Source organism: Phocoena sinus, chromosome 15, assembly GCF_008692025.1.
Source record: "Phocoena sinus isolate mPhoSin1 chromosome 15, mPhoSin1.pri, whole genome shotgun sequence".
NCBI classification, from domain to species: Eukaryota; Metazoa; Chordata; class Mammalia; order Artiodactyla; family Phocoenidae; genus Phocoena; species Phocoena sinus.
In genome coordinates, this window is record NC_045777.1 from 25,396,742 (window position 1) to 25,419,819 (window position 23,078).

At 47.0% G+C, this 23,078-nt stretch overlaps 1 protein-coding gene across 2 annotated transcripts; it reads left to right on the forward strand.

Moving 5' to 3' along the window:
* The first annotated feature begins 7,686 nt into the window (after positions 1–7,686).
* On the forward strand, positions 7,687–20,932 carry PXMP4 (peroxisomal membrane protein 4). Of its 2 annotated transcripts, XM_032605246.1 has the most exons (4): positions 7,687–7,922; positions 11,844–11,906; positions 15,859–16,057; positions 19,912–20,932. In XM_032605246.1, exons 1-4 carry the CDS (start codon positions 7,810–7,812, stop codon positions 20,173–20,175), a joined length of 639 nt encoding a protein of 212 aa, XP_032461137.1. In that variant the 5' UTR covers positions 7,687–7,809; the 3' UTR covers positions 20,176–20,932. The 2 variants fall into 2 exon arrangements, with proteins under 2 accessions (XP_032461137.1, XP_032461139.1); XM_032605248.1 differs by lacking the exon at positions 15,859–16,057 and having other exon boundaries at positions 7,725–7,922.
* The last annotated feature ends 2,146 nt before the right edge of the window (positions 20,933–23,078 follow it).

Below are 23,078 nucleotides of genomic sequence, written 5' to 3' on the forward strand. Positions count from 1 at the left end.
AATGGTCGCATTGTGACAGAGTGATAGGAGTCCTGTAACTCTCCGTTCTGGCAATATTGGCCCTTTTAATTTATCTTGTTCTTTGTCCTTGGAGCACACCACAGTTAGTCCTCCATCTTCTTGGATACCCAGCTTTCTGAATAAAGTCGCTATTCCTTGCCTCAACACCTCGTCTCCCGATCATTGGCCTGTCGTGCGGCGAGCAGACCGAGCTTGGATTCCGTAACAACAGAACCCCCGCCTTTCCAACACCAACCCCCATTCCCATCTCACCTGGACCACCCAACTCGTTCGCAAGGACCCCCATCTCCAGCAGATACAGGACTCCTGCCCCAACTATGCAGCATGGATTCCCATCCCTTGTCATAAACTTCTCATTCCCCCGCCCACAGTGACCACCATCTCTACCTATTGGGAGCCACCAGCCTCTCCTCACATGACTCCCATCTCTGCCTGGTCTTAATCCCCCATCATCTCAGAGATTCCTCTTGGCTGTTATGTAACCCCCCATTTCCACCCTTTAGGAGCCTCCATTTCCTCTTCCCACAGACCTTCATCCCTGCCTCTCGGGGACCCCATTTCTGTTACATAAATCCCCAATACCCACTTCAGCAACCCCCAGCCCAGCCTCACTGAAAGCCTTTTCAGGTCTCTCAGGGGTCCTCCTGCCCCTCATTTGGATCCTGCATCACACACAGACCCCTCTGCCATCTTCCTTTATGCTCCATCAGCCACTCATTGAGGACTTATTATGTACCAAGTCCTATAATAGCTCCAGGAATACAGTGGTCCTTTCTCATGGAGTTAGGGGTGAGGGGGAGCAAACAGACATTAAATCTTAAAAATTGTGTAATTTCGGGCTTCCCTGGTGGCGCAGTGGTTGGGAGTCCGCCTGCCGATGCAGGGGACGCGGGTTCGTGCCCTGGTCCGGGAGTATCCCACATGCCGCGGAGCGGCTGGGCCCATGAGCCATGGCCATTGGGCCTGCGTGTCCGGAGCCTGTGCTCCGCAATGGGAGAGGCCACAACGGTGAGAGGCCCACATACCGCCAAAAAAAAAAAAAAAAAAAAAAATTGTGTAATTTCAAGGTGTGATGTAGTTTCAAAGAAGTACATCTGGGCCACAAGGAAGAGTTGGGGTGTGCACGGGAAGGAGAGGGGAACCATGGAGGTGCCAACAATCATGATCTCTCCCACAAGCATAGGCATATCCTCCTACAACTGGACTACCACATTGACTCTAAACATTCTCATTGTTTTTTTATTTAATAATTATTTTAGCCTCATCCAAAGCAGCCACGACAAAAATCACAGTTTTCATTTTCTTATATTCACTACATATATAACTCCTAAAATTAAAAAATGTATACCTGTTCCAATAAGCTCCACTGTCATTGTAGGACACTGCTAGCCACTGTTCCTGATAAATTGCCTCAAAGACCCTCTGCCTAAAGGTGCGTTTCTACCATGAACCCCCCATCCTGTTCTGAACGCCACTCCCCGCCGCCACCAGCACCCTTCCCTTTCCTATTCCCCCCCCCACCTTGCACAGCTAGCTCTGAGCAAATGTCCCTCAAGGAGAACCCACCCCCTCTCCCAGACTCGATGTCCCACCTCTTTTCCTGGGAACCTTTGAGACCCAGGGCCCACTTCGAGCCCCCCTTCCCATTGTCTCTCTGGCAAGAGTAAGGTCAGGGTTCCCTCCTCCCTGTCTTCTTTTAATGTCCCCATTGATCCAATGGCCACAGATTCTCATCATGTCTTCTCGGCAAGAGTTTCTCAATATAACTTTCTTATGTTTTTCAAATTATTCAAGTAATATATTAATACATTCACATTCATTTAATTAACTTAAAAATAGGTATTGAGGACCTATTGTAGGCTAGACACTCTTCTAGATGCTAGGGATGCAGCCATGAATGAAAAGACAAAAATCCTTGCCTTCATGGAATCATAGTCCAGCAAGTGAGATGGGCTATAAGCAAGGAAAAAAAGGAGACATGTTCTATGACTTTAAGTATTTTTTTCTGGGAGGAGGGGAAGCTACTTTAGGCAGGCCAGGGAAGGCTTCTCTGAGGAGGCGGACCTGAAAAATGAGATGGAATCAGATGGACAAAAGGGAACAAAAAGACAGAGCTTATTAGCTTTATTATCTTGGGCAAGTGCAAAGGCTCTGAGGCCAAAATGAAAGGAAGCCAAGGACTGTAAAGGGGCAACTGAGGATAATAAGCCATGTATGGGTACAGGAGGATGAGGTTGGAGAGACAGAAAAGCCGCTGTGAGGGTGTGGGTTTTGTTTTTTTTTTTAAGGGTTAAAGTATAATTTATTTCTCTGGCTGTAATACTCTCACAAATTTAAGTATGAGTCAAAATGATGTGTCTTTTAGAATTACATTAGGTTACTTGTGAAAACTTTGTAACCACTAAAGGGCTGACATCCAGATATATTCACATTAAGTATAGGGATGTGGGCTTTGATTAAAGTTTCTTGAGTAGAAAGAGAAAATAATTTATGATCCTTTTTTTGACATTGGTTACTGCTTTTACTTTACATAGTACATGACTGGTCTTGCAGAAATATAACCGTGAAGAGGCCTGGTCTTCATATAGGGTACCCGAGCTGTTCTGCATCAAATGTCCTCCAAGAAATTCTCTAATCATTATTCCCCTCCCTTTCAATATGTTGTCTATTATTATGTATTTATTCATCCCCTACTCTGGACTAGACACTGTATCAGAGGGTGTGGGTTTTATTCTGAGGGTGATGGATTAAAAGATTCCACTAATCTAGACCTTGGAAGCTTTCCATGTACAGACAGTTCTTGACCTGCAATGGTTCAACTTATGATTTTTTAACTTTACAATGGTTTGACAGTGATATGCATTCAGTAGAAAAACTTTGAAGTTTGATCTTTTCCCAGGCTAACTATCTGTAATGATGCTGGGCAGCGGCAGCGAGCCACAGCTCCCAGTCAACCGTGCAGTCACAAGGCTGAACAACCAATACACTTACAACCATTCTGCTCCCAGACAACCATTCTGCTTTTCACTTTCAGTGCAGTATTCAATAGATTACATGAGACATCCAACACGTTATTATAAAATAGGCTTGGTGTTCGATGATTTTGCCCAACTGTAAACTAACATAAGTGTTCTGAGCACGTTTAAGGTAGGCTACGCTTAGCTATGTTATTCATTAGGTTAGGTGTTTCGACTTAATGATATTTTCAGCCATCGATGGGTTTATGCAGGTGTAACCCCATCATAAGTCCAAGGAAGGGCAGGGCTGTATTTTGATACATGCAGGTGATATACACATGTTGATTTTTATCTGCTCTTCAGGCCTTTGCACATGCTGTTCTCTCTTACTAAAATGCTCTTCTCCCACCTCTACCCCTATCATGTGATACTCTTCAGCCATTGGAAGTTCCCCTTTTCTCTACCCCCTCAATAGGGAGTCCTCTAAGCAGAAGTGCTTCATCCATTCTGGTTGGATGGAGGCCACCATCAGAGCTTGGCACAGAGGCAACCCGGGAAATGCTTGTTGACTGACTACTTGACGGATAGAACAGCTGAATGAGCTTTCAGGGACATAGACCCTACCTCCAGCAGGCTCTCCAGTCAGGCTGCCCCCTGCTCCAAACTTTCCACTCACCTCCATCTCTTCCACCACTAAAATCTATCAGTCCTATGTCACATTCCCTTAGGGCCAGCACCTTGGCACTGAACCGAATCCAATCATAGTTTAGAGACTCCTGCGGTAAGTCTTGTGGCAATTCCAGGGGCGGAGCCAAGCAGGGAAGAGGGAAAGTCTGCGAAACGCCAAGTGTTCCCATTCACAGTGAGTGCACCAGCCACCCCAGAAAAGTTAACTTCTCCATGGTGAGAGGAGAAATCATGAGCAGCTTCAACTAGACTCCTAGCCTTAAGGGGAAGAAACTAAGGGCACACAAAGCAACGCTGGACCCTGACATCTTGTTAGGTTCATTGGTATAGGTAGGAGGCAGCAAAGTGTGGTGGTTGTTATGGGATGAATTGTGCCCCCCACCATTCATATGTTGATATCTTAATCCCTACTACTCAGACTGTGTTTGGAGATAGGGCCTTTAAAGAGGTAATTAAGGTTAAGTGAGGACACATAGGTGGGCCTTAATCCAATATGACGGGTGTTCTTAAAAGAAGAGGAGATTTGGATATACACAGAGACTGAGGGGTGACCATGTGAGGACACAGTGAGAAGGCAGCCATCTGCAAACCAAGGAGAGACGCCTCCAAAGAAATCAAACCTACAGACACCTTGATCTTGGACTTCTAGCCTCCAGAACTGTGAGAAAATAAATGTCTGTCGTTTAAGCCACCCAGTTCATGGTATTTTGTTATGGAGGCCCTAGCAAATGAACACAGTGGATAAGATCAAAGATTCTGGAGCAAGGGGCTGAATTCCAATCCAGGATCCATCACTCATTAGCAAAATCATCTTAAGCAAGTTACTTTGTTTCTCTGCCTTGGTTCCCATCAGTTAAGTGGGCATAATTATAGTACCTACCGCATACGGTTGCTATGAGAATGAAATGGTTAATAAAGCACTTGGGAAACAACTCCTGACATACAATTAATAATCTGTAGGTGCTCATTAAATAAATAAATTCAATTTCACTGGGCAAAGGTGAAGAAATAGGCCAAACCCTGAGGAACTCAGAGTTATGTACCATTAAAAAGGGTCACCAGGGGACTTCCCTGGCGGTCCAGTGGTTAAGACTCCACGCTTCCAATGCCAGGGGTGCGGGTTCAATCCCTGGTCAGGGAACTAAGATCCCACATGCCGTGAGGTGCAGCCGAAAAAGTATTTTTAAAAAGTGGGGAAGGTGCACCAGGCAATGGTAAGTGTTCCTATATGGTGACTCTTTACCCCGGGCTCCCTGAGGGCAGAAATTTCTTAATATCTGTGAGAAAGGGCTTAGCAAAAGAGTGCACTCAGGAAGTACTTGCTGAACCAAATAGTTTCCAAACACCCTTTCCTAATGCTGGGCCATGTATCAGGGATTGGTAACTAATTCTTCATGGGAGTATCAGGTGACGTTCCTAAGAAGTTCTGTTTGGTTCCTTTTCAAATTTTCCATGTTTTAAAAAAAATAATTTTCTGTTTTCTGTAGCTATTTTCTAACTTTAAATCTTTTTTTTTTTTTTTTTTTTGCGGTACGCAGGCCTCTCACTGTTGTGGTGTCTCCCGTTGCGGAGCACAGGCTCCGGACGTGCAGGCTCAGCGGCCATGGCTCACGGGCCCAGCCGCTCCGCGGCATGTGGGATCTTCCCGGACCAGGACACGAACCCGTGTTCCCTGCATCGGCAGGCGGACTCTCAACCACTGCGCCACCAGGGAAGCCCTAACTTTAAATCTTGTACGTACAATTTTTAAAAACCTGTGGCTGTGAATTACAGTACCTGAAGTCTGTGTTTATCTGTTTCTTCCATCTGTTGTATCTATTTTTTCTTCATGAAGGAACCCTTCTTGGGTTCCTAGTTATCTCTGACTGTGTGCTGGTTTCACCTTGAAAAATTATTTGTGGTGGTTCCCTGAAGGTAAAGATATTGATAAATGTGCCCTCTTCAGAGAGACTGCATTTCCTTTTGTCAAAGGTTTAGGGGCACTTCCAGTCACTGATAACTAGGGGCAATCCAGTTGTTACTTCAAACTAGGTTCCCAGTTTATGGCTTGAGAATTCTTGGGCTACTGGGCTCTACTCCCTAGAGCACAAAAGGACTCATCAGTGGTCAAAACTCCCTAAGAAAGGGCTTTAAAATATTCCCCTTTCCTTTTCCTTCACCTGTTCTGCTCAGTATCAAGGCAACCTTTTCTGAACTCCCTTGGGGCTCGTGGTGTGGAGCGTGCAGCTTCATATCACATTAAACTCAAGGGTGAGACCCTTGGGCTCTCAGCCTAATGTGAGGAGATTCTTCTATTAGACTCCCCACCTTGGACAGGCCCTGGACTTTCACTTCTCTCCCTCTTGCCCTATGTGGTTGATGAACTGAAACCCACAGGTTCAATATTAGCAAAAGCCCTCATGTCATAAGTAGCTTTGGTGCTCCAATATTCCAATCTTCTTGTTAAATATCTGGTTACCAGCTTTCACCTAATAATTGGCCTGAGCATTCCCCAGGCTTTTAAGCATTTCAGTGTTTTTCAGAGGATATTCTTATATTTTACCTAATGTTGCTAGTTTCAGAGGGAAGATTAACTGAATAAATTAGTCCACCATTACCCCCCCCAAAAAGAAAATCCAGTTGTAATGATAAAATAGGTCCAGCATAATTCCTCCTCACTGACCTCTGACCACATCCTCTGACACTGACCCAGGCAATAATGTCACAGATAAATACCAGATGGCCTGTGTACCAGGGGACACCCTCACAAATCACAGCCACCACTCAGTGTGTAACTGTTTTCCAGTAACAACTCCACACAGTGACATCATACATAAATGTCACCCCTCAGTGTTCTGGGAGATAACCCAGAACTATATTGCTCAACAAGCCTATGTTGGGCACCTGCCATGTGCTAAGTACTGGAGTTACAGCAGAAAATAAGACAAGGTTTCTGCCCTCATGGAATTTACCATCTGGTAGGGGCAGTGGACAATGAACATGTAGCAAATAAATAATTTCAAAGAGTGTAAAGTTCTATGAAGAAAATAAAAGAGGGTAATGAGTCAGAGTGGGCAGTACTACTTTAGATGGGATATCTGGGAAGACCTCTCTGAGGAGGTGGCATTTCAGCTGAAACCTGAAGGTTGAGAAGGAGCCAGCTATCGGAAGAACTTGGGGTGACGCGTACTAGGCAGGGAACTAGAAGTGCAAAGGCGCTGAGGCAGGAGCGTCACGCTTGAGGAACAGCAAGGAGGCTAGTTTTGCTGGAGAGGAGTGACCTAGGAGGCAAGTGACGGGAGGAGGGGAGAGTGGGGGAGTGAGGTGAGAGGGAAGCAGGAGCCAGATCATACAGAGTCTTCTCTTGGCGGGCCGTGGGAAGGAGTTTGAGTTTTAAGAATAAATGGAGGGCTTCCCTGGTGGCGCAGTGGTTGGGAGTCCGCCTGCCGATGCAGGGGACGCGGGTTCGTGTCCCCGTCCGGGAAGATCCCACATGCCGCAGAGCGGCTGGGCCCGTGAGCTATGGCCGCTGAGCCTGCGCGTCCGGAGCCTGTGCTCCGCGACGGGAGAGGCCACAACAGTGAGAGGCCCGCGTACCGCAAAAAAAAAAAAAAAAAAAAAAAAAGAATAAATGGAAACCCAAAGGGTGCCAAGTCATTTATGGTCTGAGAAGATCGCTATGATCAATGTTAACCAATCAGAACTGTCATGTGTAAAGATAAGGCCTGGCTCCCTGCAGTGCCACCATCCCAGCTCCAGGGAGGGCGGCTCCTCTTTCAGGAAACGTCCTTCCAAGCTCACAGGTGACACACCTCTCTCCAAGCCCGAGAGAAACGTACTTTCTGATTGGACAAATCCAGGAGCATGTTTCTAACCTTCTTTAGGTCGAATCGGGCGGAGCCAGCTGTGACCGATTACAAGCTCTCCCTCTCTTCCAATCAGACCGCTATTCGGGAGTGTGCTTGCGTCCCATTCCCCTGGTGAGATGAGTGAGTCCTGTGATTGGCTCTCCTTGTATGAGTGACAGCAGACGCATCTTATGGGCGCAAAGACGCGGCTGCGCTGCCCGGCACTGTCCGGCGCTTGAGGGTTGTGCAGGAGGAACCCGGAGCTGTCAGGGCGGGCGTCCTGCTCGGTGCCCGCCACCCCGCGCGCCGCCCGCGCTATGGCCGCACCGCCGCAGCTGCGGGCTCTGCTCCTTGCGATCAACGCACTGTTGCGCAAGCGCCGCTACCACGCAGCGTTGTCCATGCTTAAGGGCTTCCGGAACGGGGCTGTGTAAGTCGGGCAGTGGGGCGGGGCAGGGGCTGAGGGATCGATCTGATGGGGTCGGAGAAGCGGGTTCCAGGGCCGGCGCCGCCGCGCTGTGCGCCCCTGAGCAGTCTTAGTGTGTCCCTAGGTCTCTCGGTGTCCAGTATTGGCGCAGTGGGCGCTGGATTTTGGGTTCCGAGCGCCTTCTGAGCCGGGGCTCCCACTACGCTGTTTCTGGGTCTTCCGTGCTTTGCAACCTGGACCTCTTGCCTTGACTGCCTCCCATGCAGCCCCTGTCTCCCTTCATTTGGGCCCAGTTTCCCCTCTCCCGCCGCTGTGTGCCCTTGGGTCTAATGGGAAGCTGGACTCTGGCCTCTAGCCAGCCGGCGGCCCTGCCTCTCTGTGCTCCCTCCATTAAGCTGCGCGTGGGCTTTCATCCCGCTTCTCAGTTCTCTTTTGTAAGTCCTTTCTGGCACAGGGGACTCCTGATAAGCCTCAGTCGTGATGTAAATGAAGCTGCAAATATTTGCTGAGCAAATTGAAGACCTGCAGAAGAGGTCTTGGGGTCATTTCTCCTGGCTGGTGCCAGGACGGGAGCTCAGCTTCCTTTAAACTTCATGCATAACAGCTTTCATTTATTGAGAGCCTACTGTGCCAGAACTGGGGACGCATCAGAGAACAAACGGAAGATCTGCGTGCTCTTGAAGCTGGCATTTTAGTGGCAGCATGGCATGGTTGTGTGGATGTGACCACCTTGGTTTGAATCCTGGTGCCTCTTACCTGCGTGATCTTGAGCAAGTCTCTCTAAGCCTCTCTAAGCCTCAATTTCTATAAAATGGGGCTGATAATAGAACTTATACTGTCGGAGTCTTGAGTCAGTATGTGTGAAATGCTTAGCACAGTGCCTGGTATGTATATAACTGTTGGCTGCTGTAATTATTGTTCTATTCACATGGATGTCTGACTGGCTCACTCCTTCACCTTGTTCAGGCCTCTGATTGTCACCTCCTCAATGAAGCCATCCCTGAACTTCCCACCTCCTTCCCTACTGAATTTTTCTCCATAATACTTACCACCATCTGACACTAAGTAGTTCACTTATGTATCCTGTTTTTCTACTGTCTTTCTCACTGGAAAGTGAGCTTCATGGTGATGTCAAAAATCTTGGCTCTCTGTGCACCAATGCCAAACAGAAACAGAGACAGAGATTTGGAGGAAAAGAAGAAGCTTTATTCTTTGCCAGGCAAATGGGAAACACAGCCGGCTAGCACCTCAAGAACTGTGCTCCCCGTCTCTGGGGAATAGGGCAAGGTTATATAGCCAGGACTGGTGGTCTGGTAGGTGATAAGGCTCAAAGTAATTAAGGTCTTGCATTTATCTTCTTCTTGCATTATTTCCAAACAGTCACAGCTGGCCTCAGGCAGCCTGGTAATTGGGTCTGTTTGGTAATTGGGTCTGTTGGCCTCTGGGTTGTTGGCCTGCAACCTTCTTTCTGAAATGCCGACATTACAAGGGTTGATTTGCTACAAGGGAGTGCAGGGAGTATAAATACCAGGTGGATAATGTAATTCACACGGGATCAGAGAGTGTTAGGGGCAGGTGTAATTCACACAGAGTAAGGGAGTGATAGGTACAGGATGTGATTCACATAGTGTCAGAGAATGTTAGAGGTTAGCTTTGTGAAGGACAAATCTAGTTACAGACATTACAGATTAGTAGCAGTTAAAATAAAACTAGGATTGATTAACTCTTTCAGGCCTGTTTATGCTGTTTCCCCAGGCTGTTCATTGTTACTTTATTTTCCTTGTCTATCAGAAAAGAAAAGTCTAATTTCTATTTTTGCTGCAACAATGGGGACAGAAAGTTTAATCTATCTTTTTGTTCCTTGCTATATTCCTAGTACCTGGTACATAGTAGGCTCTCAAATATTTACTGAATGAATGAATGTGCAAGGTAGGAATTGCCATTGTCCCCATTTTCTGGATGAGAAGACCGTGGCTCAGAGAGGAAGATTCATTGCTTATGGTCAAGTCACTTAGTCAGGGTCGGAGCCAGGATTCAAACCCAAGGATACCTGATCTCAATGCCAGGCTCTTGGCTTCCATGGGCGCCCAGAGTCAGGAAGAAGGTGGTTCCCCCTGGGTCTGGCCAGATCATATCAGTCATGCTTTGGTGAGACCAGGGTGGGGTGGGCCCTGAGATGACATCAGTGGGCCCAGGCCCATCTGTAAGGACCTGGAGTCAAAGTGGGGAGACTGATGATTAAATTACCACGGCAATACCAGATGATCAGGAATGCTTTACAGAGGAGGTGATGGTGCCATTTTGAAGGCTGAGCTGGAATTTGCTGGGGGTGGTAAGGGCATCTCAGGCAGAGGGAATGGTTTGAACAAAGGCCTGGAGGTGGAAAAGCATGTGCTGTTTGTCTTGGATGACTGAGAACTGAGACGTATGAACTGTGTGAAATGTAACTCATTTTGATGCTCCACTTCTAAATATATCAATGTGCATCTCTGAAAATAAGAGCATTTTCCTATATGGCTAGATTATCATGATTACATCTAATAAAGTAATCCTAGAACGTTGACTGCTGTCCAGTTGGTAGACAGATTGTTCCAGTTGTCCCCCAGATGTCCTCTATAGCAAGTTTGTCTAGACCAGGATCTTCCAGGATATCACACTGTACCTACATATCCTTTAAATCCTTTTTAATCTGGGGCATCCCATTTTTCAAGATGCAGAGTGATCCTGTGACTGGTACTAAGTGGCTCCCACCTGAGTTTGAGGAGTTTGGGTAGGGGGCCAAGCAGATGTAGGGAGTTGGGGGCATTGTTCTGCTTGTGTCTGTGGTATAAGGAAGGACCCTTCTAGCCCTGGCCAGCTGGAGGAGGCCGAGGGTCTCTTTATTCAGGGGAAAGAGACATGACTTTGGAGGAGGTGGGGCAGAGAGCTTGCTGGGGCCAGGATGAGGGCCCTGCCCACAGCTAGGCATTGTGAAAATAAGCCATTCAGTGTGGCCACCACTACAGTAACACTGCTGTCACTTGATCACATTTTTTATTTGACTTATTTTTTGAAAATTAGGTAGCATATTCACAAAAGGCATAAAAAGTTAGAACTTTTTAGAAGTTTACACACCTTGCTCTAACCAAGCATAGAGCACATATAGTGCCACCTCGTTCTTGTACAGCTGTGTGGTATTCATTCCACTGACGGCTGGGTCCATTATTTGTTTACCCAGTAGCCTCCTGTGGTTGGACACATGTTTGCTCCCAGTCTTCTGCTGTTTCAAGCAAGCCTCACAGATACTCATATGAAAACAATATGGGACTCATGACAGTTGTCTCAAGGAGGCTGCCAAAGATTTTTAGACCTTGTAGCCTGGTAAGATTGGGGCCAGACAGCAGGAGAACTTGGTGGGGTGAGGGGAAGTCCAATAAAGAAGAAAAAGAAAGGGAGAGACACTAATATTGGTTGAGTTAGGAACTTTTACATGTGCTATGTCCTTAACTGCCAGAAGCAACTCTGAAATGGAGAATACTTTTAACTGATGGGAGAAGGGAGGCTCAGAGATATTAAATGATTTATCCAAGTGTATACAGCACAACAGGGCAGGGCTTTGGCACCAAATATTATTTCCTTTGCACTACCCACTTTGGTTTGTTTTTTTTTTTTTTTTTGGCCACACCGTGTGGCATGCGGGATCTTAGTTCCCCCACCAGGGATCGAACCCACACTGCCTGCATTGGAAGTGCGGAGTCTTAACCACTGGACTGCCAGGGAAGTCCCTGTACTATCCACTTTGAACCCAGATCTAACTTGAAAGCCAGCATTATTTTTTCCCTCTCAAAGTGATGTCAGGATTAGGGATGGGGAGGGGGCACAGGGAGTCAGAAAGAAACTGTGATTCAGTGGTGCTGTAGTAACTGTTTTCTTTTGTTTCTACAGCTATGGAGCCAAAGTCCGGGCCCCTCACGCACTGGTCATGACCTTTCTCTTCCGGAGTGGCAGGTACCCATCACTTCTGCACACCCTTCAAACTGGGAGAGAATGTGGTCACCCCTTAGTGCCAGGACTGTTGCAGTAGCTTCCTAGCTGGGTCTAACCTGTCTGCACCACCACCTCCTAAAGCACAAGTCTGATTCTATTATCCCATCTCGAAAATTCCCCTGGCTCCTCGCTGTCCTCCAGAGAAGCCCAGCTTCCAGGTGTGGCCTTCAAGGACCTCTGCAGCCTGACCTCAGGGACATCCCCCCTACTCCCCCACGTCCACCCTGGGGTGCCCTTGGCACCAAGACTCACTGCCATTCATTCATGTGCCGCATGTGGTTCTACCTCCTTACGTTTCTCATGCAGTACCCCCCGCCAGGAATGCCCTTTCCTCTTCCACCCCACCTTTATTTCCTTCCTAGTAACCCATACCAGTTCTCTGAAGATGACTTTTTCAGGAAAACTGTTCATGACCTACTTTCAGGCTTCCTGGCCTTCCTCTGATCTCCTATAACTTCCCTCAAGAAACTTCTCAGAAATCACTTTGTGGTCTAGTTTTTAATGTATGTAGCCTCATCTGGAGCTTATAAGAATCACACATGGGGGACTTCCCTAGTGGCTCAGTGGTTAAGAATCCGCCTTCCAATGTAGAGGATGCAGGTTCAGTCTCTGGTCAGAGAACTAGATCCCACGTGCATGCCGCAACTAAGAGTTTGCATGCCACAACTAAGGAGGCTGCAGGCTGCAACTAAGGAGCACACTGCCGCAACTAAGGAGCCAGTGAGCCGCAACTAAGGAGCCCGCCTGCCACAGCTAAGACCTGGCACAACCAGAAAAAAAAAAAAAAAGAATCACACGTGGACACCCTACTACTCAAATCCAGCTTGCAAGATTTTTTCTACTTTTTTTTTTTTTTTGGCCGTGCCGCACAGCATGCAGGATTTTAGTTCCCCCACCAGGGATCAAACCTGCGTCCCCTGCAGTGGAAGCATGGAGTCTTAACCACTGGACCACCAGGGAAGTCCCTGTAAGGGACTTTCTTTATGTATTTTTCCTATTTATTTATTTATTTATATTTATTTATAATTTTTGGCTGTGTTGGGTCTTCGTTGCTGCACACAGGCTTTCTCTAGTTGCGGCGAGTGGGAGCTACTCTTCGTTGCAACGTGCGCGCTTCTCATCCAGTGGCTTTTCTTGTTGCAGGGTACAGGCTCTAGAGCGGGCAGGCTTCAGTAGATGCAGCACATGGGCTCAGTAGCTGTGGCTCGTGGGCTCTAGAGCACAGGCTTAGTAGTTGTGGCACACAGGCTTAGTTGCTCCACAGCATGTGGGATCTTCCCCGACCAGGGCTCGAACCTGTGTCCCCTGCATTGACAGGCGGATTCTTAACCACTGCGTCACCAGGGAAGCCCTGTATTTTTCCTTTTTTTTTTTTGCGGTACACGGGCCTCTCACCGTTGTGGCCTCTCCCACCGCAGAGCACAGGCTCCGGACGCGCAGGCTCAGCAGCCATGGCTCACGGGCCCAGCTGCTCTGCGGCATGTGGGATCTTCCCGGACCGGGGCACGAACCCGTGTCCTCTGCATTGGCAGGCGGACTCTCAACCACTGCACCACCAGGGAAGCCCTGTATTTTTCCTTTTTTAAATTTATTTTTGTTTTAGTTTTTGCCCTCTGAATCATTTTTTTCGAATCATTTTTTTAATTGAACTCATTCATTCAGTAAATATTTATTGACCATGTGCCAGACACTCAAAGATTATTATTCTTTTAATAAATTTATTTATTTTTATTTATTTATTTTTGGCCCCACTGTGTGTGGGCTTTCTCTAGCTACGGCAAGCAGGGGCTACTCTTCGTTGCGGTGCACAGGCTTCTCATTGCGGTGGCTTCTCTTGTGGTGGAGCGCGGGCTCTAGGGCGCCCAGGCTTCAGTAGTTTTGGCATGCTGGCTCAGTAGTTGTGGCTCGCGGTCTCTAGAGCGCAGATTTGGTAGTTGTGGCACACGGGCTTAGTTGCTCCGCAGCATGTGGGATCTTCCTGGACCAGGGCTGGAACCCATGTCCCCTCCATTGGCAGGCAGATTCTCAACCACTGTGCCACCATGGAAGCCCCCAGACACTGTTTTTAGGTGCTGGGGATACAGCAGTGAAAGAAAAACAGAGAATGATCGCTTCCCTTGTAAAACTTGCATTCTAGCAAGGAGTAGCAGAAAATAAACATAATAAGGAAAGTATATGGTATGTTAGAAGATTGTATGGGCTGTGGGAAAGAAATATTAGAGCAGGGAAAGAGGGAAAGGGGATCCAGAGAGCTGGAGGAGGGGCAGGCTGCAGAACTAAATAGGGAAGGCCTCAGTGAGTAAATGACATTCGAGTAAAGACTTGAAGGAGATGGAAGAGTTGGCCAAGTGGGTATCAAGGGAAAGAGTGTTTCAGGCCAAGGGAACAGCCAGTGCAAGGGTCCTGAGGTGGGATCATGCCTGGTGAGTTTGAGGAGGCTGCAGCAGAGGGATTGCAGGGGAGAAAACAAAGAAAGGAAGGTCACAGGGGTAACCTAGGCCCATCCTGTCCAGCTTTAGGTCATAGAGAGGAGTTTGGCTTTTCCTTTAAGTGAGACAGGAAATTGTTGCAAGAATTTGTATAGGGAAATGCCACTCTTTGACTTATCTTTTAATAGTGAGAGAGTGAAGAGTTTGCTGCTAGGGGTCAAGGGCAGAAGTAGGTGTAAAGTAGGAGGCTGTGGCAATAATCCAGTTGAGTAACTGTGGTGGCCCAGACCTTGATGGTGGCAGTGGAGGTGAGGGGTGTTCAGATTCTAGAAACATTTTGAAGGGAGGATTAGTGCCAACGCTTGACAAGTGGGAAATCCAGCTTGCCTTAGAACTGTCAGTGCTGGGCCCATGTTCCTATGGGGTGAGAACCACCTGACTCCTGGCTCTCCCCACTCACCTGGCAGACTTCCACAGGTCCCAGAAGACACACTTCAAGGTCCTTCTCCAGCCGTGAGGGTCCTTGCGTTTGCCGGCCCTGAACTGATCTCCCAGAATACACTCTGCTCCTCTCCCTGGTTCTCCTCACTGCCCCCTAGTGATTTTTTAAAGATAAATCAAATCATCTGTCCTACTTAAATGTTGGCTTCTCTCAGGATAAAGACAAAACTTAGCATGGCCCCGCCCCTCCCCCACAGCCTTTGCCCCACACATTTTCTGCTCAGGCCTTAATGGTTTCTCTCTGTTCCTTTACTCCCGGTTCTCTGTCCCTCCTCAGGACCTTTGCATGTGCTGATCCACCGCCTGGGATGCAACTCCTCTCCCTTCCTGACCTCACTGACTCCTCATTCTTCACACCCCAGGATCATGTCTTGTCAAGGTCAAAGTTTGACCTTTGTGTTGTGATTATTCATTTCATAATTCCCTCTCCCATTAGATCATAAACCTCATGAGGGCAGCAAGCAGATCTCTTTTTTCTCAGACTTGTATCCCCAGATCCAGCACATGGTACATACTCACTCGCTCATTCATTTCTTCACATCTTCACTCCAAAAAAATATATTTACTGAGCACCTACTATGTGCCAGGCCTTGTACTGGGGGCTGAGGATGAACAAGCCAGATGTAGACACCACTCTCTGGTAGCTTCCACTGGGATGGGGTGGGAGTGGGGGGAGATAATAAGCAATATATAAATGTCAGGTGGTGATAAGAGCTATGAAAGAAAAGTTGGGTAAGGGAACAAAATACGATGGGCATTCTTTTATGTAGAGTGGTCAGGGAAGACCTTTCGGAGGAGGTGGCGTGGAGTCAAGGCTGGAATCCAGTGAGGGAGCAGCCCCAAGGACATGGAGCGTAGAGGCCCAGGGTTGAATGAGCATCGGCCCGTGAGCTCCTTGCCTGGGTCAGTTTTGCATGCCAGGTGGGTGAATGCCCTGGGGGCGGCTGGGCTTGCACTCACGGTGGCTCCCTGTGTTTGTGCAGCCTCCGGGAGAAGCTGTGGGCTATCCTGCAGGCCACATACACTCACTCCTGGAACCTGGCCAGCTTTGTGTTCACTTACAAGGGCCTCTGTGCCCTGCAGTCCCACCTCCAGGGCGAGACCTACCAGGTGCACTCATTCGTGGCTGCCTTCCTTGGGGGCATCCTGGTGTTTGGAAACAACAATAACATCAACAGCCAGGTAAAGACCCTCTCCTGGATGTGGGTTGGGGAGAAGGGTGGAGGTGAAGCGTGGGACGGGATTCAGGTATAGAGTTGGGGATGGGAGTCAAAGAAGACAAGCTCTTGGTTCCCTTCCATGTACGAGGGTCTGTGGTTCACCAGTCCCTGTGTGACCTTGGGAAGGTCACTTCCCCCTCAGTTTCCCACTCTGTTAACCAGGTGCCTTGTTGGAATTCCATGATTCCCAAAATCAATGTGTGTGCAGCTCTCTGGGGCAAAGATTTAAAAAAACAAAACAAAACAAAAACACAAAACACCACTCTGCAGTGACATGAGAAAAAAACATGACCCTGGAGTAAGATTTTCATAAAACAAAACTTACTACATTCAAAGAATTGCTTCTTATTCTGTAACTTGACCTTTTTTCTGGGTTAAAGTTCTGTTTTTTAATGAGGTGATGAAACTAAATGCTAATCATTGCTGCTGCTCCTGTTTTAGCATCCTTCTTGGGCAATATGAAAGTTGGCAGTCTTTCCAATTTGCCTTCCTCAAATTTCTTAAATATCCTTTTTTTTTTTTTTTTTTTTTTTTTTTTTTTTGCGGTACGCGGACCTCTCACTGTTGGGGCCTCTCCCGTTGTGGAGCACAGGCTCCGGACGCTCAGGCTCAGCGGCCATGGCTCACAGGCCCAGCCGCTCAGCGGCATGTGGGATCTTCCCAGACTGGTGCATGAACCCGTGTCCCCTGCATCAGCAGGCGGACTCTCAACTACTGCGCCACCAGGGAAGCCCTTAAATTATAAAAATAATATTTTATTTTCACATTTTAAATAATGCAAACTAAGCACCCCCTATGTGCCTGGCACACTTCTGGGTGATTAGGATACATCATGATAAAATTAGAAAATAAACCGGAAAGAAAGTTCCTGTCCCCCACCAACTGTCCAGCCACTGTCCAGAGGTAGTCACTTTTTTAAAATTAATTTTTATTGGAGTATAGTTGATTTACAATGTTGTGTTAGTTTCTGCTGCACAGCAAAGTGAGTCAGTTATAGATATACATATAGACAGTCACTTTAACTGTGTATTGTATAGCCTTTCAGAACTTGTCTGTGCTTGTGTCAGTGTACATAGTAGGAGTTTTCCACCAATGGGATCATACTACGTTTTTTTTTCATGTAACAGTGTATCTTGGAGGCCTCTCTTGTCAGTCCCTTATCCTTTATAACATCAGTAGAGCCCTCTGCTGATGGGATGGACCAGCCTTGATTTCACAGTCTCCTCTGGATGGACATTTAGGGGCTCTTTAGCCTTTGGCCATCACACACACAAACTGCAGTCTACATCTTTGTTCAGACATCTTCCTGTACTTATGTTAGTCTGTCCGTAAGTTCCTAGACATGGAATTGTGGAATCTAAAGATATGAGCATTTTGTATTTTGGGAAAGTTTCCCCAATTTTGTTTTTTTGATAGAAATTTCACTTGTCTGTGAACTTCCAAAATCTAGGAATCCTGGACACACCCATCTCCTTCCGTCTCCCCTCCTTTCCCTGACCCCTGGCAACAGCTTCTCTGACCTCCATTTCAAAAATGTTGTCATTTCAAAACTGTTATATGATAGACATTTCTCCAAAGAAGACATACAGATGGTCAACAGGCACATGAAAAGCTGCTCAAGCTCACTAATTATTAGAGAAATGCAAATCAAAACTGTAGTGAGGGGCTTCCCTGGTGGCGCAGTGGTTGGGAGTCTGCCTGCTAATGCAGGGGACACGGGTTCGAGCCCTGGTCTGGGAAGATCCCACGTGCCGTGGAGCAACTAGGCCCGTGAGCCACAACTACTGAGCCTGCACGTCTGGAGCCTGTGCTCCACAACAAGAGAGGCCGCGATAGTGAGAGGCCTACGCAGCGCGATGAAGAGTGGCCCCCGCTTGCCACAACTAGAGAAAGCCCTCGCACAGAAATGAAGACCCAATACAGCCATAAATAAATAAATTAATTAAAAAAAAAAAAAAACTGTAGTGAGGTATCACTTCACACCAGTCAGAATGGCCATCATCAAAAAGGCTACAAATAACAGATGCTGGAGAGGGTGTGGAGAAAAGGGAACCTTCCTACACTGTTGGTGGGAATGTAAATTGGTGCAGCCACTATGGAGGTCAGTATGGAGTTTCCTTAAAAAACTAAAATAGAGTTACCATATGATCCAGCAATCCCACTCCGGGTATATATCTGGAAAGACGAAAACTCTAATTAGAAAAGATACATTCACCCCAGTGTTCATAGCAGCACTATTTGTAAGACATGGAAGCAACCTAAATGTCTGTCAACAGATGAATGGATAAAGAAGACGTGGTGTATATATATACAATGGAATATTACTCAGCTATAAAAAAGAATGAAATAATGCCATTTGCAGCAAAATGGATGGACCTAGAGGGTATCATACTAAGTGAAATAAGTCAGACAGAGAAAGGCAAATACCATATGACGTCGCTTATATGTGGAATCTAAAAAAATGATACAAATGAACTTATTTACAAAAGAGAAAGACTCAGAGACATAGAAAACAAACTTATGGTTGCCAAAGGGGAAGGGGTGGGGGAGGCATAAATTAGGAGTTTGGATTAACAGATACACATTACTGTGTATAAAATAGATAAACAACAAGGACCTACTGTATAGCACAGGGAACTATATTCAATATCTTGTAATGACCTTTAATGGAAAAGAATCTGAAAAAGAATATATATACATATATATGTATATGTGTGTGTGTGTAGCCAAATCACTTTGCTGTACACCTGAAACAAACACAACATTGTAAATCAACCATACTTCAATTTACAAAGATGTTATATAAATGGAGTCATTGTAGTATGTAACCTTTGAGGATTGGCTTTTTTCACTCAGCATCATTTCCTGGCAATTCATCCAAGTTATTGTACGTATTAGCTGTTCATTCCTTTTCATTGCTGACTGGTTATGTTATCCATGTATGGGTATACCTGTTGAAGGACATCTGGGTTGTTTCCAGTCTTTGGCTATTAAGCATGCAGCTACTCAGAACATTCTTGTACGTGTTTTTGGTGAACGTAAGTTTTCACTTCTGGGGTAAATACCCAGGAGTGCAGTTGCTGGGTCATATGGTCCATACATACTTAGTTTCATGAGAAACTGCTGAAGCATTTCCAGAGTGATTGTACTGTTTTACATTCCTATCAGGAATATATGCGTGGTCAGTTTCTTCACATCCTAGCTGGCATTGGTTTATTACATTTTAAATTTTTAGACATTTGATAGGTGTATAGTGCTATCTCACTGTGGTTTTAATTTGCATGTCCCTGATGCCTAGTGAAATTGAACCTTTTTACATGTGCCTGTTTTCCTTCTGTGTAACCTCTTCAGTGAATAACTGTTTGTGTCTTTTGCCCATTTTCTAACTGGATTGTTTCTTTTTTCACTGTTGAGTTTTGAGAGTTTCTAAAAATATATTCCAGGTACTAGTTTTTGTCAGATATGTGTTTGTAAATATTTTCTCCCAGTCTAGCTTTTCTTTTCTACCTCTTCACATGGGCTTTCACAGTGGAAAAGTTCTGAGTTTTGATGAAATCCAGTTTATTAATTTTTTTCTTTTATGGATTGCTTTTTTTGTTGTTGAGTCACCTTTTAGTTTCGATCCATGTAAATATATTCATTTTTCAGATTTTTTAATGAAAAAGAATAATAAAGCCATAAACAGTCACATTTAAATGCCCGCTACGTAACCGTTTCAAGTCACCCCGGCGCGCAGGCGGCGCCCCAGGGTGGCAGAAGGTTCCCGGTGGCTGGGCCCACCTGTAACCCCCACCTCCCTGTCATTCGCTCCCTCAGATCAACATGTACCTGATGTCACGCCTCCTGTTTGCCCTGTGCCGCCTGGGCGTGGGGAAGGGCTACATCCCTGAGCCCAGGTGGGACCCGTTCCCGTTGTTCACCGGGCTAATGTGGGGGCTGGTGCTGTGGCTCTTCGAGTACCACCGGCCCACTCTGCAGCCCTCTCTGCAGTCCTCCATGACCTACCTGTACGAGGACAGCAACGTGTGGCACGACCTCTCGGACTTCCTCATCTACAGCAAGAGGCGCCCCTCCGAGTAACTTGGCCCCAAGGTGCTCGTGGAGGCTCCCGCACCCAAGTCACCATCAGCGGGCTCAGCTCGAGGTTGGCTCCATCAGCGAATCATCCCAGGGGATCTGGCCTTTTCAAGACCCGGGGTCTCAGACTCTAACTTTTATTAGCCCGGGGTTCCGTTTGCCTAAGCGAAAGCACTGATTTTCAGACCCCATTAGGTACTCTTGAATGGTGGAACGAGCCGCCAGATCAGGCTGAGGAGCCTTGGGCGCGGTGACAGCTGTGCTGCTAACTCTGTGAGACCAGGGAAGGTCACACCCCACCCTGGGCCTCAGGGGTCATCGCACTCAGAGGAGGGCACTGAAGTCTCTTTCTGGTGGGTATGTTTTCCGACCGTTCTTCTGGAACAGAGGGCTCCTGGCTGGTGGGCAGTGGGTTGCAGATGCGTTTTTAGAGAATATGCAGTTCCTCCTCTTAGGTGTTCTACTGGAGAAGCTCTAGCGTTTCCGCTGTCCACTAGAAACACGATGTGAGTCATACACGTGATTGAAATTTTTTTAGTAGCCACATTCCAGTGGTTAGGACTCCGAGCTTTCACTGCCGAGGGCACGGGTTCAATCCCTGGTTGGGGAACTAAGATCCCACAAGTCGTGGGGTGTGGCCAAAAAAAAGTGGGGGGGCAAGAAGCAGGTGAGATTAACCTTAATCATATCTTTTAACCCAGTATTTCTAAAATATTATCATTTTAACATAGAATAAATGTAAAAGTTATGAGATACTTTACATTCTTTTTTCTTGTAGTAAGTCATCAAAATCAGGTGTGTGTTTTACACTTACAGCATTTCTCAATTTCAACCAGCCGCATTTCAGGTGCTTATTCGTAGCCACACGTGGCTAGTGGCTACTGTTTTGGATAGCACAGATACAGTACGCTCTACCCTCGCAGAAAATTCTAGTGGACAGTGCAGATATAGAGCTAGAAGACATGGGTTTGAGTCCCCACTCCACCACTGTGTAACCTTGGGGAAGGTTCTTAACTTCTCAGAGGCTCAGTTTCTAGTAAAGTGAGGATAATCATAGTAATACCTAGTGTCCACATTGGACTTGTGTGACTACAGCGGCTGCTTCTACTAATTACATCCATGTAGTGAGCTCCTACTTCCTCTTGGGTGCTTTGCACTAATTATTTTTAACCCATTCAAAGACCTTGCAGGTATGTATTTGGATCTCCATTTCACAGATGTGGAAACTGAGGATCAGAGAAGAGAAGTAACTTGCCCAAGGTAATACAACTAATAGTATGACAGCCAAACCAGGGTTTGAACCCAGATCTATGCGATTTCAAAGCTCATGTTTTTTTCAGTGCCTTACTTTAAATTTAGAAACCTAAACTATGCTATGCAAATGTTAGCTAGTTATAGGGGTACAAACTCAAATGCCTATAGGGGCCTGGCAAGTGGTATAAATGTTAATGTTCTGGGTGCTATGCAGTTGGGAATGACAGGGATGTGGGGAACTGGAGACTCGTGTGCCAGACTGAGTTTTGAAAACCACCAAGCTGGACAGATCAAACAGGTCTCCAGGGACCACCAATTTGAATAGGCATACTTCAATCTCTTTTTATATTTTGAAAATTACGGACTTCCCTGGTGGCACAGTGGTTAAGAATCCGCCTGCCAATGCAGGGGACACGGGTTCGAGCCCTGGTCCAGGAAGATCCCACATGCAGCAGAGCAGCTAAGCCCGTGCGCCACACCTACTGAGCCTGTGCTCTAGAGCCCGTGAGCCACAGCTACCGAAACCGGGCGCCACAACTACTGAAACCCGCATGCCTAGAGCTCGTGCTCCACAAGAGAAACCACCGCCATGAGAAGCCCGCGCACCGCAACTAGAGAAAGCCCTCGTGCCGCAATGAAGACCCAACGCAGCCAAAAATTAATTAATTAATTTAAAAAAAAGGAAATTACTAGTAGAAATATGCACATGAGTCACTGACCTTATCAAATCGCAGGTTCTGATTCAGTGGGGTTGGGGTGGGGCCTGAGATTTCTCACAGGCTCCTGGATGATGGGTGCTGCTGCTGTTCTGAGCTACGCCTTGAGTAACAAGGTGGTAGGGAATGATATGGGGCCAACAAGTAGCCCATGTGACAAAGGAAGAAACTAAGTCACAGAGCTGTTAGGTCATCAAGGTGGGATTTGGTCTGACTCTAACTGCGTGTTCTCAAGCACAGTGTTGTACTGCAGGCCTGGAGGAGGGGATCTTGAAGTTTCCCTAGTTCACTCCGTGGAGGCTGAGTGAGATCCAAGGTTATGGGGAGGGGAAAGGGTGGCTGTCAGCAAGTGGGCTTTGTTGCAGATGCTGTGGTGCCCCACCCATATCCTGTCTAACTTACCGCTTCAGTGCACACCAGCCACCCAACTGCCACCCTGAGTCTTTCTGCCTGAGGGCCCCTCACTTGCTCTTGGCACCAGCTTTGCCAGCCTGCAGCAGACCTGCAGTGCTAGAGGATTAACACATCCTGGGAGCAGCCCTCAACCAGTGACTGATGACTACCCCCACTCCTGCACCCCTCACCCAGTTGTCACTGGGTGGAATAACTCTGAGGTGCCTGCTCCACACTGGCTCCCAGAATACCCCAGCAAGACTGAGCTCTGGCTGCCCACAGTGGTCACTTGTGTGATGACACCTCCTCCTTGTCTCCCTCCCTCATGCCCCACCAGCGCTTGGAACCACTTCCCACAGAAACCACTTGCACTCAAATCCTTGTCTTGGGGTCTGCGATTAGGGGAACCCAAACTAAAACTGGCCTCTGGTGCAACGAGTTGAGAGGCAGCACAAGTGCTGGTTAAGGACATAAGCTTTGGAGCCAGAGTGTCTGGGCTCAGTTCCAGCCTCGCTGGTCCCTTGCAAGTGTCTTAACCATTCT

Coding starts and splice junctions, on each gene's coding strand:
- PXMP4 (XM_032605246.1), top strand. CDS start 7,810: ATGGCCGCACCGCCGCAGCTGCGGGCTCTGCTCCTTGCGATCAACGCA. Junction 7,923..11,843: donor GGCTTCCGGAACGGGGCTGT/GTAAGTCGGGCA, acceptor TTGTTTCTACAG/CTATGGAGCCAAAGTCCGGG. Junction 16,058..19,911: donor ACAATAACATCAACAGCCAG/GTAAAGACCCTC, acceptor TCGCTCCCTCAG/ATCAACATGTACCTGATGTC.